Below are 17,500 nucleotides of genomic sequence, written 5' to 3'. Positions count from 1 at the left end.
TATTTTCACTGAACATATTGACTCTCTCCCTCCCTCTCTCTCTCACAGACCCACACATTCACGTTAGAACTCCTGGTTGCTCTTATCTCACCAAGCAATAAGTCTCTTACTAAAGCGAAAGCTTTCACCGAGATTCTCAAGAGTTCTGTCGACAACGCTGGCGTTTCGCAACCAGAGCTTGCTTCGGTAGCCAAGTGTCTTCGAAGTATTAATAAGATTAATCCAACGTCACGTCGTTCTTTCTGAAGCTATTCCGTGCCTTCTAGTAGGGATTAACCCCGTTAGCCCGGATTAAAGGACTACAGGCCCAAAAGTTTGTTCGCGACAATATTCTTTACTAGCAGACTCCGCAGTTTTGGAGTTTTACGGCGATTGCAGAGAAAGATGGCGACAAGAATTGCACAGTTTGAAGCCTTGCTGCTGCTAAGCGTTTGCTATGAACAAACTAAATGCCTTGGTCCCATGAGTTAATAGAAATAATAATTAACGAGATCAGTTCTTGAGGAAAAATGAATACACATCTTGTATGCTTCCTATTCTCGCTACCAAACGCCATTATCCTTGCTGGGCTGAAGAAAAGATTATATTTATATACTATATCTATATATATATATCTATATATATATATATATATATATATATATATATATATATATATATATATATATATATAATATATATATATATATATATAGAGAGAGAGAGAGAGAGAGAGAGGGGGGGGGGGGCAGATTTTTATTATGTGAAATGCCAGAATTCCAAGATTTTAGTCATATCCTTCGTTGCATGTCAACCTAAGCTTGGGTGTGATTTTCACTGGTCGATTTATACTATCTTTCAAAACATTCTAATTAGGCAACTCTAAAAGAGTTCTAATTTTTTGTTGTGACAATACTACTTTGATGAAACAATACTCACAGTACATTAAAAAAATGTGATCCTAAAACTGAAGTTACAAATAAAAGCTCAAATTACTGACATGACGGTATGTTGCCCGTTACCTTAAAAGTTTAATTTTCCAAGACACGGCAACATTAATCATTTGAAATTATCTACAAACAGTAATTTTAGTTTTCAGACAAGTCCATTCGCCTCTTTTAAAAGAAAATGTCGTTAATCGACCATCAAAGGAATCTGGTATCAAAGACATTTTCTGATGCCGCAGATACTTGGCCTTCACAAATACTGGTTATTTATTCTATTATCTTAATTGCTAATACTTTATGATATCAATGAATTGTTCATGGATGCTCCATTGCGCTGCCAGATCCATGAAATGTTCGTCCTAGAAAAAGATGAAAGGTAAATATGTAGCATTGGATAAAGTAAGTCGACTCTTATAATGGTTGACCTCTTTAGATGTGAACATGTAATATATACATGCACATACACACACACACACATATATATATATACTGGTAAAATCGACTTGGGCATCACTTGCTCGTTCATGCACTTCCGTAGAAAGTTGAGTCGGAGTTTCAGTTTGTGAGCGATGATAAGAGCATTACAGAAGGATGTCACGAATAGAACAAGGCTCGGAAAATTCAAAGAAAAGGCGTAGAAGTTGCGTGTGGTTTCCATTATGCTTAAAAAATCACAGTAGATGCACGTGACTTCATAAATAAGCGAATACCACGGGAAAATGATAGTCAGAAATCCAAGCGCTTTCGTCTTTATTCAGACATCGCCAAGGAGCTACTAAAGTACAATTGGAGAGGAAGGCCTCAGGTACAAACAAGATCAGGAATATATAAATATATACATATATATATATATATACATGTATGGTAATACACGTGGTAACCATAACTTCCTGGCAACACTTCTAATATATCCAGCACTTTTAATCTTCATGGAGAAGTATCATGGCACGTGAAAGTTTCTAATCTTCACTTATCTGAATTGCGACATTTTTGTTAGATTTTCAGTGAGCGTCTCATACGTTGTAGTTCCGTTGCAAATCTAGTGCAGCCCTGAAGAAGGCCAAGGGTTAGTGGCTGGTTTAGCTTGATGATTGTTTGTATGTTTGCATGGTGTTTTGATGTTGCATGGAACCAGAGGTTATTCAGCAACGGGACCAACGGCTTTACGTGACTTCCGAACCACGTCGAGAGTGAACTTCTATCACCAGAAATACACATCTCTCACTCCTCAATGGAATGGCCGAGAATCGAACCCGCGACCACCGAGGGGGGACGCAAACACCATACCAACCACGCCACCGAGGCGCTTAGCTTGATGATTGGAATAACTGCTGCAGATATTGTAAGTGTTGCGAGCCACATATGTGCATCAAACTTGAAGGAAATAAAATAGACATACAAACACAGATATAGATAGACAGACAGATAGATATATTAAGTAAATATTAGGAATCACTCCGAAGGATCCCTTATACAGTTCCAGATCTCCTCCGTTGGAAAACATCCAAAGCAACGGACCAACAGGCCACATACGTAACCTAACCACCTCGGTGGTAATTAGCTGAACTTGGATATTAACTCTGATGTATTCTTCACATACTGTTTAGAATAAGATGAGGGATCTTATCACTGCGTCTCTTGGTACTGCTACATAGAAGCTGAAATTGCATTTTTTTACATACACATGTATTTCTTACAACTGGTTTTTATGCACTAATCTAAAGTCTCTTTCTATAGACTACTTTATTTTATTTAGACTTTATAAAAAGAAATATTATGGTTTCTAATACTGTGCATTTCCTGCGATTGTGGCGCTATTACTTCTAGCCCGTTTCATTTTTTTTTTCTTTATTGTTTTCAGTAGCGATTAAATATTAGCGTTAAATATGACGCCCCACCAGTGGCGGTTAGTTACCTTGATCTCCAAATAAGAAGATATCTCCCCTCTTCCTAAGTCGAAATACCATTTGTTTACAATGACTACAAAATTTGTTTCTCTTTTTCGCTGCAGCTTCTTCAACTGCCTTTTTTGCAAAGGATGTGCTCACTGAACTCGACATACTATTGTAAAGTGTCCTCCTTTTTAAAACTAAAGTCGGAATTTAGGAATATAATTACAGTCGCACCATTTCTCCAACAAAGGATATCGTATGATAGCATTTTGATTCCAAAACAATCAAGGAGGCCTCCGTTTGTTGGCATTGTTACCGAAGATTTCCATGGAATAAGTATCTTTATTCTAGTCTCTTGGCGCTCGCCAGGCATTCTAATGCGGCGAATGAACTTTGGAGTCTCATTTTCAATCGCCCATTCTGAGTCAAAGATCTACACTGAACGCCATAATCCCATTTTTCAGAATCTTCATCCATCTCACTCATCCCTCCATGTGTCAGGCTAGATTTTAAAACCGATAAGACTAGACTTTCAATCTATTCTGACGAAGCCTTGTAACCAAAATAAATGAAGAAGATGGATGACTTAAAAATACTGGGGTAAGGAAGCCAAAATAAACCCTTGAAGATGAATCAAATCTGGAGGTATAGGAAGTTCGCTCCCTGAAATCAAGAGGTTCAAGGTCTTACTTAAACCCATTCTGTGGACGACTCTTACGATGGCTGTCAACAAGCAAAGCCGATGCCGTGAGGTTGAAATGGGGCCAAGAACCATTATCATCAATGTATGACGTTATTATGCTCACATTCTTCCCTTGATTTCACGCGAGGCGAGAAAGAGGAACCGCCAAACCTCAGAAATGCGCGAAGATGCAGGCGGTAAATGTGCGGATTTAAAATAGCAGGTAAAGCATTAGAAATAGGGAAGGGAGGCACTGATGCACATTGATTGATTAAGTTACTGAGTTTAATTTCTGAGAAATACTTGGGGCTTTGCAAAGAGAAGAACGCCTCAGAGGATGAAGGTGACTTCAATGGTCCGTTTATCACTTTTCTAGGAGAGCTACGTATTGGAGCGCCACGTGTGAGCAAGAGGAATAATGTGTTTTTGAAGGAGGCCTGTTTATCAGTTAATAAATTCGCTCATTTAAATATTACAGACGGAGAATTAAACATTCACGTGTGTTTTAATGTAGCTAAACAGCATGTTCAGTTGACAAGATAATAGGGTGTGCTTTCACTGACATTGGAATTATTTGTGAAGATTTAAGGCTACCTTATCTTGAGCCAGGTGGCCTGTGGCATGGTATTGTTTATTGTTACAGGTGTGGCAAGTGTAACACCACCTATGCAGGTGTTCCCACAAAAAGGGCATTTGGAATTTCACCAGGTCCAGGTGACCGAGTTGGTTACGTCATCTTACTCGTTTGAGAGAAACATTTAAAAACCTGTGTTTTATATAAATACACGAAGACCTGCAGATAATTTTCGTTTTCTTAGATATATTTTGAAGCCTCGCATCTGAGGCGATGATCCTTCTCGATATCCTCTTTCACTTCTTTCGCTTATAATTTTTGTTTTTACTTTCTGATTTTATTGAAGATTTCAGGTTTGCAATTGCACTTAATTTTGTAAGCTCTGCCTTACACCATATATGTAACTGTTTCAAGACATATCCCAAACCCTGGCATTCCCTTATGATGTAGACCTATAGGAACTCAGTGCAGTGCCTTGTTTCCTATTTCCTAGGAGGTGAATAGTCATCTCTCTCTCTATATTTGAATAAAAAAAAACGAAAAAGCAAACACGTTAGACCAAACCCGACAATAATAGCCAATGAGGTCGCTACGAAACCCAGAAGGAATGTTAAGTCCCAGCAAGATCCATTTGTCCTATGAAAGACCAGAAAAAAAAAAATCGGCATTTCCCAACAGACGGGATTCTCATCTTATGTAAAGTGGGTCTTATCTGCATTGCGATCATCTGGGAAAAATGTTTTCTGAGTCATCAGTGGCCAGCAACAGATCCAAGTCCGTCTTAAGCCTACAATCTTTACACTAGATTTAGAGGATTTAAAACATTGTTGGCACCCTACTCACGATTACGATACAGTTGCTGTGTTTACGTCTTAACGATGCAGAAAATGCTTCAATAAGTAACTTACCGATGAAAAATACTCTCAAATATTTTCTGTATCGAAGAGTATTCAGAACTTTGATTTCATTCAATCTTTTACTCGGCAATGAACCCATGATTGTTGTAGCGTACACGCTATTTCGCTATGAAGAGACCTTGAGAAGTGAAATCGATTATTTTTGCATCGATTATATTTACCGAGTACAGACATTATAAATGAAAGGTGTTTGTAACTGCAGGATATGAATAAAGGCGAACGATTACTGAAACTAATTTTCAAATATTTGCCAAATTACAAAAAAAAACCATAACTGACAACAGATTGTGACTGAAAACAATATAAGATTTCAATCCAATTCCCCCAAGCAAGCTTGATTGACGTCGACACACACACGGTGTTAGTACAAGCGCAACATCTATGTTTGCAAATTTAGCAAGGAAGGTGTAAGAAAACCCGCAAGCCAGCGAGCACGGGAGATAAGCTAATGGCCTCTCTCGTAAAGTCACCTATAACGACCGAGGGTCTAACATGCAGGGATGTAAATAGCGGTGACATTCCTTCGAAATGCGGCTTGGCAGATAAAGATGGCGTTTGAAGCTGAAAATCTTGTAATTTACCTACAAAAAGTCCTATTTCGATTTTTGTACTTCATGTCCCACGTTCCCTCAACTTACTCGGTGCCTCTGTTGGAACTAGTTGAAGTGAGCGCCTTGGAAAACGCGCTCAATAAAGCAGATATAAATATAAAAAAAAGAGAAAGAAAAATTAGTCTTGAAAATGATAAGTAGACTCCAAAGCAACTCATTAACTGAGAGAGAGGTGACATGACCACGACACAATACCGGAAAATGAGACGCTCTACATAGGTGCCAAGCGTAGATTCCTTATTCCAATAACACTAATGGATTGTCATTCAACAATGTCACGGAGCAGCTGAGGCAACGGCACAGACGCCAGAGTCAACAGCAAAAAGAGAGCATAAGAGCAGCAGGGCGAGGCATTTGTACGGATAAATAACATTTACGAACAAACAAGCAAGCGGTATCCAAATATTGGCTTTGAACCCTGAGGAATAAAACTGGCCATAAACAAGTCAAGATAATAGTTTCCCGCAAGTACATAATAGCGAGAGAACCCTGACATAATACTGCGTAATGCCACGTCTCTCGTTTAACACCATCATGCGAATTAAGGTATGAACAATCTGGCATTTTAATGACGCTATAACAAAATGACGTCTATTCTGTGACAAATGCTTTCACTCTCTGGACCCATCCTTTTCGTAAACCTGCAACTTCATATATATATATATATATATATATATATATATATATATATATATATATATATATGTATATATATATATATACTATATATATACTATATATATACTATATATGATATATATATATATATTATATATATATATATATATATATATATATATATATATTATATATATATAATATATATATATGTATATATATATATATATAAAATTTTTGACGTTTTTTTTATTTCTTTCCTGTATTAGTGCAGCAGATTAGTAGAAAAATACTTCAGTCTGTACTGCAGGCATGAAATTTGGCACAAGCACTCAATTTAACCCCTTCTGTTCAAAAATCAGGGTTTCTGCGCAAAAATGTCAATATGGCCGCCAGTTGTTTCGATTTCTGACACTTCGAGTAAATCATTGTTGAAATAAATACATTAATCATTATTCAGATAATGTGTTCCTGGGTATAAAAGTTAATTGAAGATGTCACCAGAACTCCTAATACTATATTAACCATTGTTATAAAGATGGTGTACAAAATGGCTACCATGAAACACTTTGCTTGATTACTCTGCAGCTAAGAAATGGTAATGACATTTTTATTTATGCCTACATTTATGAGGCCAGAGAATCTGTTTCTAGCATTTCTATTAAGCTATTATCAATATTATATCTTGGAAAGGGAACCATAATGATACTGAAAAGTATGCAAGCACAAGACTATAATGGAGTATGATAACAAAGTATCTTATCTATGTTTGAGCACTATCTCAATGTCTTGTTTAAGCCTGAAATGAACGCACGAATTTTAAAGATGCACGGTGTTACCCTTTAGTGTGACGGAATTCTCGTTCAGATGTATCTGAAGCATTATTTGCAACATTATAGTTACACCTTACATTATGATTACACCTCACATTTGCAGCTACACAAAGCTGTGCGTGTAAGCACAAGCCTGTAGCATATGCACCTGCCACGGCAACCAGACTTGCAGTCACATTTTGTAAGCTGTTCACACCTCTTTGCAATGGGGTAGCTGGCTGTCCAGAAGACTTTCCAGTCTTTGCCAATCTTTTTCCAACCCTGTCATGCATAAGGACCACAAACTTCTCCAGAATCTTCAAATCACATCTTCGATGGTTGGTGGGTACTTGCTGATTTTGTAAAAATACTAGAATGGCCTCTGGAAAATGTCCCATACCTGCCATGCTGTTTTCTTTCCTTTATTTCTAAGGGCTGAGACCGCATCACAACCTGGCCTTCTCTTGAACAACATTGTTGTACAGGTTGTGAATGCCAGTCCATCGAAGGCTCTGTCCTTGGCCAAATGCAAGTCACAGCTGCTGCAGACCCATGCTTTGCAGAGTTGGAACACACTCAGGGCCAATGACAAGGGCATTTGTGCCATTGGCTTTGACCATGATAGATTGCTCCCCTGTCCTGCAGCATATCTGACATGGACAAAGGTGCGGCTGTCTGCCTCCTCATGAGAACATTTGTCCAGTTCAAGTAGACTCACTCACTTTGTGAGTTCTAAGTGCTTGGGTTCACTTGGTCACAATAACAGAGTTTGGTGCAGACATCTGAACAATCTTGCCCAGTCTTGCTGAGTCAAAGTTAAGGGGCATTACACCAATCTCCTGTAACAATGGCACATTGGCTGAGATCATTACGTACTCATCATGTTCAGGATTATGATGTACAGAGGCCGAGGATAAAGTTAGACCTTCAGCTTTCTTGTCTTCCTGGCAAAGACAACAGTTGCTCCAGTCGGTCTTCCTTTTGCCTGTGATTGAATTGACACTTGCCTGCCCTTAATATGCACACTGACGTATGGCATTTAAGACCCGTGTGATCTGTACACCATCCAGGTATAAGTACATGAACAAGCCACGTAGAGCCCCACTTTCCCTTGGCTCTGCTCTCCCGCGCTGGCACCTGTCAATTCAAGCGCAACTGTCTAACTATATCTACCAACTATATATACACTTTCTACCAGCTAATTGACATGGGACTATTAGACAGCATTTGGGACACTAAACTACACTAGAGCAAAGATGGGTACAGCGTAAGTAAAGCAAGATTAACTGACACTGAACCTCATGCTGAGTTACACAGCAGTGAAGTTACCAACTTGCTCTGGTTGTCCGCTGATATTCACGCTTTTAAACTAAAACTAAAGATAAAACCACAACCTAAATTATATATAGACTTGCAAACTATTATATTGAACAGGAAGACTTTTTTTTTTTCCATGCCTACTGAATCCTGAGACACGATTATTTAAGGTTTTTGGCTGCCATCTTTCTTTACATATTATATGCTGTATGAAACCTTTAGCAGAAATACATTTTACTTTTCTCGGCGATTCTGCCTAAAATGTGTATCCAAAACAAAAACAAGACCAGGGGCACATGCAACCCATGTTAAAACCATGACTAGTGGCCATCTTGAAAAATAGCAGCCATTTTGGAATTTTGGGCGGACATCCAATAATTTTTTAAAAGTGGACTATGGAGAAGATATGTAAATTATTTCATGCATGTATTATTAACTGAAGTATTTTAGTGAAGACATTTTTTTTATCTACTGCGCTATATTGTATTGATAGATTTCCCCAGTTTTTCTTTAGTTTCTCGAGTCTCTTCATATATAACGAACTTTTTATTGGGGTAGCTGATTTGCCTAAATGTAAATTTTAAAATCTGTTTGTTTTGTTTTGAAAATTAAGACTCCTAAAGAAAATAAATTGCAATAGAAGCAGCATCTATAACCAAAACCTAAAAATTCGGTAATGGGGCAATATCTAGACCGCGTACGTCTATTTACTCTAAGGAAATAGCTACCCAGGTTTCGGTACAAAAGCACACTAGTTTTTGAGCGTTCAAAATCTTGACAACAGTCTATGTCGACTCTGGTGGAATGAAAGGAAATGGAAGCCGTTTATTCACGCGTTTACTAATCGTAGTTTATCTCTTATTATATCAGTGTGTGTGTGTGTGTGTGTTTAATTTCAGAGCTCAATCGTTGACATTGACAAATTCATTCATACTAATATTGATGTTTGCAGGAGAATTCGAATGAAAATAAAAGGATAAACAAACGCGATCAATAATAATTTAAATCCACACCCAAGTCTGGAATTAAAACAAAAGCAAGAACTAATAAAAGACGAGGGGCTGAGAACATTGGACGAGCCCGGTGTTTCTTTCAGAGACGGTTTGTTAAGAAGACATTCCTTTATTTCTATCTTTGTTGCACAAGCGTTTCCTCTGACGTCATCCAATCACGTGGTCCTTCGCAGCGAATCATAGCAACGAGTCGGTCGGCCACGAGAGTGAATGGACCAATCACAGCGACCTGTGATCGAACGTTTATTTAGCTGTACAGTACATCACAACTATCTCCACTCCAGTAAGTGGATATAATTTTTCTTTTAAACCGTGTAAAACTAAAAGAGGGCTTGGGGACAAGTGCTAAAGTAAGAAATCTAGTTAGGCTTAAAAAAAAAAGAAGAAAGAAACTGCATTCAGTTTCGTGCTACTTTTTTCATCATTATTCCGCACTTGAACCTCCACGTACAACACAACGGTCCACTCCTCTTCATTTATTTTTTATGTACTAAGAGAAATATGCTTCGGTAAAACATAAACGAAAGGGGAAATGCTACTCAAGAAGCACTTCGTTATCTGGGTCTGCATCTGTAACGCAGTATTTCAGTTACCTCCTCAACAATACTGGCATTGTAGCAGTCAAAAGTTTTCGCAATAAAATAAATACACTTCTGTTCATTACTTTATGTTCTACACTAAACTCCTTTGAATACTTTACTGAGAGGTATGGTTTTGTGCGCGTGCGCACACACACTGTGTGTGTGGGTGTGTATATAAATGTATATATGGTATATATAAATAAATATGTACATATATACTGAAAGAAGGAACAAAGAAAAGGTGAGTTGTACGTTACTCATCTAAGGATATCATTATAATTTTTTGTCTATTCATCGAGGAAATGTGGTACATTTCAAGGACGATTTGAAATGTAAAATTCACGAAATAGAATAAGGTAAAAACCTGCACTTTATATGCGATAAACAATGACTAGGGAAATTCTGGGGCAAGTTTATTCGTAAACGAATTGGACAAGCCAAGGATGGATGCCTCATTTCATCTTTATTTGCATAAAAAGTAAAAATGACGAATTGCCAAATGAAGTGATGTACTGTTTAATGTAATTTCAATACTAGATAAATGTTTGACTCATTGAGAATTCAATTTCAAAGAAAAATCTGCGCCCATTATACCGGAAACTTCTGAGAGAGGACAACGTATGTAGAGCCACATCCAGCACGGATTTAAGAATGCTCGAACTCTAATTGAGACGGCAGATAATCCCTTTAATAAGGCAACTGGCATAGATAACATCAATACCGTGGCATAAGCGTGATGCAGACCGGAGATTTGGCTGAAGGTAAGTCAGAGTAATATGATTCATCCACCACTGGCGTACCTGTGGCTTTAGTCATTAATATGCTGATTAGCGATAAGAGGAAAATAGACCATGCCATTTTGGAACTGTAAATTTAAGTAGTGTTTTAGAGAGTCAGTTTTTTATGCAACATTTTTTGCATTACTCGTTTTGAGTAATTTTATATTCATCCAGACAAGTAAGCAACTGAAAGGAGAGAAATGAAAATGAAAGCACCGACGGATAAAAGGGCAATCGAATATATTTGCTGGCTTCGATGAGTTGGCCATAAATGGACGTCGCATTCTAATTGCTAAATATACTCACGAGAAGAGAAATGTTACTAATCCGTGGCGCAGACTCAGCGAGAAGGGAAAATGCTTCGTGTAATATCGGATGACGCATATGCTTATAACACCAAACGATTTTTACCACCTAACCCTAGCTCTATACCTTTGTTGCTATTTCTCTCTCTCTCTCCCTCTCCCTCTCTCTCTATCTCCCTCCCTCTCTCTATCTCTCATGGGGGAAGAGAAGTGGGTAGAGAAACGGCGGGAAGGGGAGACTAATCAAGCGATAAACCTTTCATGTCGCCAGGTTGAAGGCTGAAGTGTTGTTTCTAGATGTCAGCTGATAATGTTTCTCAAAGGAAAGCCATATCCTTTCTACTCAGAAGCTTAGTTGTAAAGATGATGATCCTATCTGAAATTACACATGTTATAAATGACGAGACACCTAACCAGGCTTAACGACTATAATTCTTATCAACTGCGACTTCTGTTAGTGCGTGAGTGCGTGTGGGTAGGCGTCTATAAGTAAGTAAGTGTCTGATTGTGTGTTTGCAGACAAGTATATATATCTATATTAAAATGGGAGATTATTTGGCATACATACATTCAGTACATACACAAACACACGATTGCTTTAAACACAGCTAGTTTGACTCTGAAACAATAGATTCGTCGTTTTTATCAGTGTGTCCCATTGTTTGCCTTTTCGTTTGGATACTTGTCCTTTTCTTTGTCGGTTTATTAGCAGTATTAGACCAAAGGTTGCACGGACTTTCCAGAAAATCTGACGAAAGGTCAAAAGCCTTTACAATGGCAACGAATTGTTCGGTCCTGGCGGAGGTTTGCCGTCTTGTTCCCGATATTTTTCCTTTCGCATTAACGACTCACGAGCCTAAATAAAGAATAAACAGGCAACATAATAACAAATAGATAAAAGCACAATGTAAGTCAAAACAAATGTTGTTATTCGTAAAGCACACTGAAGGTTACATATGTCAACGAATCATGATATGTATTAAAATGTGACGCAATGGTCGTTATTGACATCACAAAGTTTCATGGTCGTAACAAATGTTTAGTATCGGAAGCTGTAAATGCCACCAAGCACGCTCGCGCACATACATACACACACACACAAACAGAGACTATGGATCAGAGGCCCTAAATAAAGTAGTGAAGAACCTTGGCCCCGTGGTATGAGGAGTGCGTTTATAAACAAAGATTTATATATATATATATATATATATATATATATATATATATATATATATACGTATATTATAATATATATGGAGGGAGATACGATTTGTTTGCGGCCATAAAACAGCAGACGAGATCCAAGCTTTCCAATAATATCAAATGAAATGACGCGACGGAAGCATGAGATCAAGAGCGAGTGCATTATATAAATGCAAGTAATCGGCAGCAATTACCTGTCAGTGCACAGGTGATGATAATATAGGAAATGTGCGGGGGAGTGAATATCTTGGCAACGAGGAAATAGGAGGAATGTCAGCCTCTCAAGGTTTTAAATTAAGCGCCAAGTAAAATAAATATGGAAAAAGCGCGGGAAACATCCATCAAGACGATAAACCGAATCCAGCAGAGAGAGAGAGAGAGAGAGAGAGAGAGAGAGAGAGAGAGAGAGAGAGAGAAGAGAGGAACGGTTGCACGAACCACAAAGCAGAGGCGGCTCAACGAAAGACAGATGCAGAAACATCTAAAGAAATCATACGAAAGAGGGAAAATTTGAAGAATTAATATATATTATGTAAAGTTTAGCTTTCAAGTAAAAAGTTGTTCCATAAGGCTAGTCCTATTTTATTACGAAATTCATTTTTTGACCGAGTGAGGCTACAAGCCCTAGCCTTTCCTAACGTATCCACGTCTTGACTTACCCTTCCATAAGTTGTTGTTTCCATGAGGTTCACCTTATAACTCAAGTTCTTCGCTCCACCGCATTTACTACAACTTTAAACTGCCCTTTACTGATGAGAAGTTTTCTTTCATGTATTTCAAAAGGACGTCTCCCCACTTTCTACAACCTTGAATCAGAAGTGAAGCACAGGTAGTATATCTTTTTAAACATACTGTTCTGTGGAAGTTTATTCAAATAATTTACCGCCTTTTCACTTCTAATTACCTACATGTCGGTTCCATGCGAATGTGCATACTATCTTTTGATTAATTAATGATAATAATAGCTGGATGTCCCTTGAAAGTCATGAACTTCTCTGCTTGAGCGTCGAGATAGTTGACTAAATCTAAATAACCAGATTTAAACCTAACATGATGTTTGATAAATGAAAAGGCATAATCCCGATTCATTTGACAACAGATAACGGGAAGAAACCATGAGCACTCGATAACGGGGAGAAACCTTTAGCACTCGTGAAGCATCATTAAAAAAAAGGACGAAACGAACTGATAATCGTGACAGATATACCAAGTTCCCCGAGGGAAGGCCTAACGACCTTCGTATTGGCTATTATTAAAACATATATAATGTCTCGGTATATTTTCACAGCAGCGATAACTGACACATGTTTCGTAGAAAGCAGTTTCGTGATAAATGAAGGAGAATGTTGATAATAGCTATAATTTGTTTTGCCTGATGGCCATTTAAATGGCCCATCAATTTAAGTCACACGAACAGAATAAATACTATTTCGTTTTAAAATTTACGTAAAAATTAATAATAAAGAAAACATCTGATAAATAATTCACTTGAAGAATTGCTTAGGGAATAGAAAAAAAAACACGAGAATATTTGCACACATTACCAGAATATCATTAATAAACATCTAATCATTTTTCGAAGGTTAGAAATGAGATTCGGTGCCAAACTGAACTCCTCAAGGTTAGGCCAACATTCAAGACATCGGGGGAGACTGAGTGTAGAAAAAAAAAAAAAAAAAACGAGAACGTCTAAAATTAACGGAGGCGTTCGTTACAAGATTTGTAGACCGAGTGGTAAGAAAAACAAACTTCCCTCAATCACTGGGGCCTCCGCCGCTTGATGTTCGTGGTTTTTGTTTAGAAATTATATATTTCAGTGTTACTTCAAAAGCTTTAAAGGCAGTGGATGGAGCTCGAGTTGACTCTATTCGCCAATATCGGCTTCGGTGGTTGACTGTTCGCATAATACCGGCTTGGGTGACCAACAATGACTATCATTCTCTGACACCAGCTTAAAGATGACTTTTGTACGTTTATTTACTTCAAAGAATGGTATTATGACGATATATATTTTAATATATATATAGATATATATATCTATATATATATATAGAGTTTAATTCCGAGGCAGGGATAGAAAAGAAAGGTTTTCTTGCATTTCCTTCTTTAATGTACTACTACAGCATAGACTTGAAACTCCTACCAAAAGCGGACTACTCCCATCCCAATTTTAAAACCAGGCTTTAAAACTTGAAGTTATTGAGTAGACGATGGATGGCAACGTCGTGTCTCTTAAAGCCCGCCACTAAAGGCCGCCACTAACGTTCAGTTATGCCTGCACAGTTGGACTGCGCAGTTATAACTGAACAGGCATAAATGAACGTTAGTGGCGGGCTTAACGTTCAGCGTGGATAACCTGTTACGGAGGAGTCTGAGGAAATGGCCTGTATCGTTAGTGGCGAAGATTTGCCTGCACAGTCCGACTGCGCAGTTTTAACTGTGCAAGCATAACTGAACGTTAGTGGCGGGCTTTATTCCGCTGGTCGTTAGCGAAGTTAAACCAAGTCGGGTCAGCGACTCAGTATCTAGATGGGTACCCAGCAAGAAAAGAAAGTTGCTTTCTGGATAAAATCCCTTGAAACTTCTACTAGGGCAGGGCGTAAAAACGTGACGAATAACATTTTTGTGTTGGCCTGTCCTTCATGCCATATGAAACAGAGGGATGGAGTCTGGGGACAATAGAATTTACACATCAAAGCAATTTATGTGATGAAGGAAGGCGAGCTTTTATGGGGAGTCGAACTTGAAAAACTAATCTAATGTGCAGAGAAACAAACATTACCTATAAGCATAGAGACAATACATTACGTATACTATACAGAGAAAGAGAGTGTAACCAGGTTCTGGGGCATTTCTCACATTAGCTGTCAGTTAAAAGCCTCTGCTGTGCAACTCAATTGATCTTGCATTAGCCTACGCTAAAAGCTCATCATTATATGAAAACATGAACCATTAGTACCAAGCGTAAGCTAATCATTAAATAAAGACATGTACCATTACCAAAGATAGGTATAATACAAGAAAGTTAACTTTACATCGGCCAGGTGTTATATTCCAATGTCGCACTAAATTCCTTTCGACCTTGAAAATGACCAGCTAACTAATCATTGATGTAACTTGAACAAATATTCTTTTATCAGGCCTAGGTTTAATTCTGGATAGGATAAGTAAACAAAATCCAGCTAGTCTAAGATCACTATAGCCTACGTCAATTATTTGCTTACGCCATGCATAAACATTCATGTGCTGGTTATCAAATTTTATGTACAGAAATTATAAAAATTTAGACTAATACCTTTGGTAGGCTATCATGGTGAGGCATGTTACAGTACTTAACACTTGTCTATCAAACTTCATCACAGACCATCGTCAACAGTACTGGCCATCGTTGATTACACTACTAGGATATCTATCACCCAACACCACTAAATTTACCAATCATCACTGTTAATATTATCAACCTCCATCACTGTCACTACAAACTGCCACCACTAATACAAATCAAAACTGTTTAAACAGTACGCGCGCGGATAGGCCCCCTTCACCGTGTTCACTTGTAATATGTAAACAAACATGGCATGATGGCGGAGCAAATTGTGAAACTTGTGATGGCCATCAGAACTTGAAAAAAAGTAACGAAGTTAAAATAAAAGAAAAAAAATTTGCTAAAAAATACGGTTGAATATATACCGTCATTTATTAAGTCCTCATGGTAACTGAAATATATTTATTTGAGTATATTTTAATTAATACTCTTCCTCAAACTCGTGGAAATTACTAGATCTTGTATCATAATGAACTGCGAGTAATCACAGTAAATAAGGGTGCTACGGACAAAGATTCTATTTATAATGTACTGAATAACAATATTTGCAGTTTATTACTATAATCACAGGTGGATAACTGTATTTGTAATTTACAATATATGGTTGCTGAACATTCTAAGGAAATTTGGAAAACCTTGAGGGATGCAGTTTGATGTTTGATAATTTACAGCCCTCTAGCCTCAGTAGTTTTTAAGATCTGAGGGCAGACAAGAGAAGTGCGGACGGACACACAGCGGGAACAATAGTTTTCTTTTACAGAACACTTATAAAAAGCGCGCTTATATCCCCGAAAATATGGATATATATATATATATATATATATATATATATATATATATATATATATATATGATTCTGATCACATCATCGTGATTCATATATACGCAGTAAGCTACAAATGTCCTTTAATATCTAATTCGCTCTACCTCAGGATTAATATATTTTCATATATGTTAACTGAAGGGGATTTTTTACTTGATAATAATATCGTCGGCTTTCACGTCCAAAGTACTATTAATCTTCATAGGATTAGTATCAAGACAATAATAACACCTATATAAACAATGCTGATACTACTGGTGTCATCACTTCAGCTCTGGTAGTCATAAACGTCAGCCCTATTGTTGAAGCAGTAAGCAAATAGAGGGAAAGTGATTTACTTTAGATTATTTCTCAAAAAGAGCCCACTGCATAAAGATATTAAAAACACTTAATATTGTAATCATTATGGTGCAGTTGCTTCGGAATCCTGTAAATGACAAGCTCCCAATCCATCGGAATGTCATTTATTTTCCAGATACAATTAAGCAATTCTAGAGTCCAGTATGTCACCAAGCTCATTTTCCTCTGGATTTAGTGATTCATTGTATAAATGATATAAAACTTCTCACATCCTCAGAAAAATCGTTGTTCATCTCCTAAGCTTCCTACAGAATCCTATAATCAACCTTATGCTATTTCTCAGGATGTCATTTCGGGACAAGGGCGTTCGCAAGGCTTGCTGGGAGTCCAGAGACAGATACTGGGCGTGTTTAGATCTCCCAGACGTCCATAGAGATCACTGCATGGACCTCAGGCGCCTCTATGAACTCTCATGCCCTGGGCACTGGGTAAGTTTGCTCTCTCTAGCTGGGTACATCTAAGGCAGAAAGATTTCCAATATTTTAGATCTATGAATTTGTTGAAAACTGTAGCTATCTCTACCTGCAGAATCTTTTGCTGTCTTCTAGTTGCACTGGACAACTTTTTTTTTTTAATGTTTCTTTAAGAAAGGCATGCAACATGAAATCCTACTAACTCAGAATCAATGTTCAGTTTTTTTAACGATAGTATGAAAATTAGAAATAAGAATCTCGAAGCCAAAAAGAAGTCCAATAACGTCTCATCAAAACTTGAAACTAACAAAAGGAAGAATAAAAAAATCATGAATAAATAAATAAAAGC

The 17,500-nt window shown here is 37.6% G+C and overlaps 2 protein-coding genes across 4 annotated transcripts in view; one reads left to right on the top strand and one right to left on the bottom strand.

The window, feature by feature from the left end:
* The window catches only part of LOC135216729 (intraflagellar transport protein 70A-like), a 351,887-nt gene extending 336,067 nt beyond the window's left edge, over positions 1-15,820 (bottom strand). Inside the window, exon 1 of one of the 3 annotated variants that reach the window (XM_064252195.1) lies at positions 15,526-15,820. In XM_064252195.1, the coding sequence (XP_064108265.1) occupies positions 15,526-15,552 (27 nt within the window). In that variant the 5' untranslated portion in view covers positions 15,553-15,820. The remainder of the gene's footprint in view (positions 1-15,525) is intronic. The other 2 variants (XM_064252192.1, XM_064252191.1) reach the window with 2 other exon arrangements.
* LOC135216730 (cytochrome c oxidase assembly factor 6 homolog) overlaps positions 1-17,500 on the top strand; it is a 47,475-nt gene that overhangs the window by 26,993 nt on the left and 2,982 nt on the right. Inside the window, exon 2 of the mRNA XM_064252196.1 lies at positions 17,022-17,166. Within this exon, the coding sequence (XP_064108266.1) occupies positions 17,023-17,166 (144 nt within the window). The 5' untranslated portion in view covers position 17,022. The remainder of the gene's footprint in view (positions 1-17,021; positions 17,167-17,500) is intronic.

Source organism: Macrobrachium nipponense, chromosome 6, assembly GCF_015104395.2.
Source record: "Macrobrachium nipponense isolate FS-2020 chromosome 6, ASM1510439v2, whole genome shotgun sequence".
Lineage (NCBI taxonomy): Eukaryota > Metazoa > Arthropoda > Malacostraca > Decapoda > Palaemonidae > Macrobrachium > Macrobrachium nipponense.
Note: the sequence above shows the minus strand (reverse complement) of the source record. Positions and strands in the feature narration are given on the sequence as shown.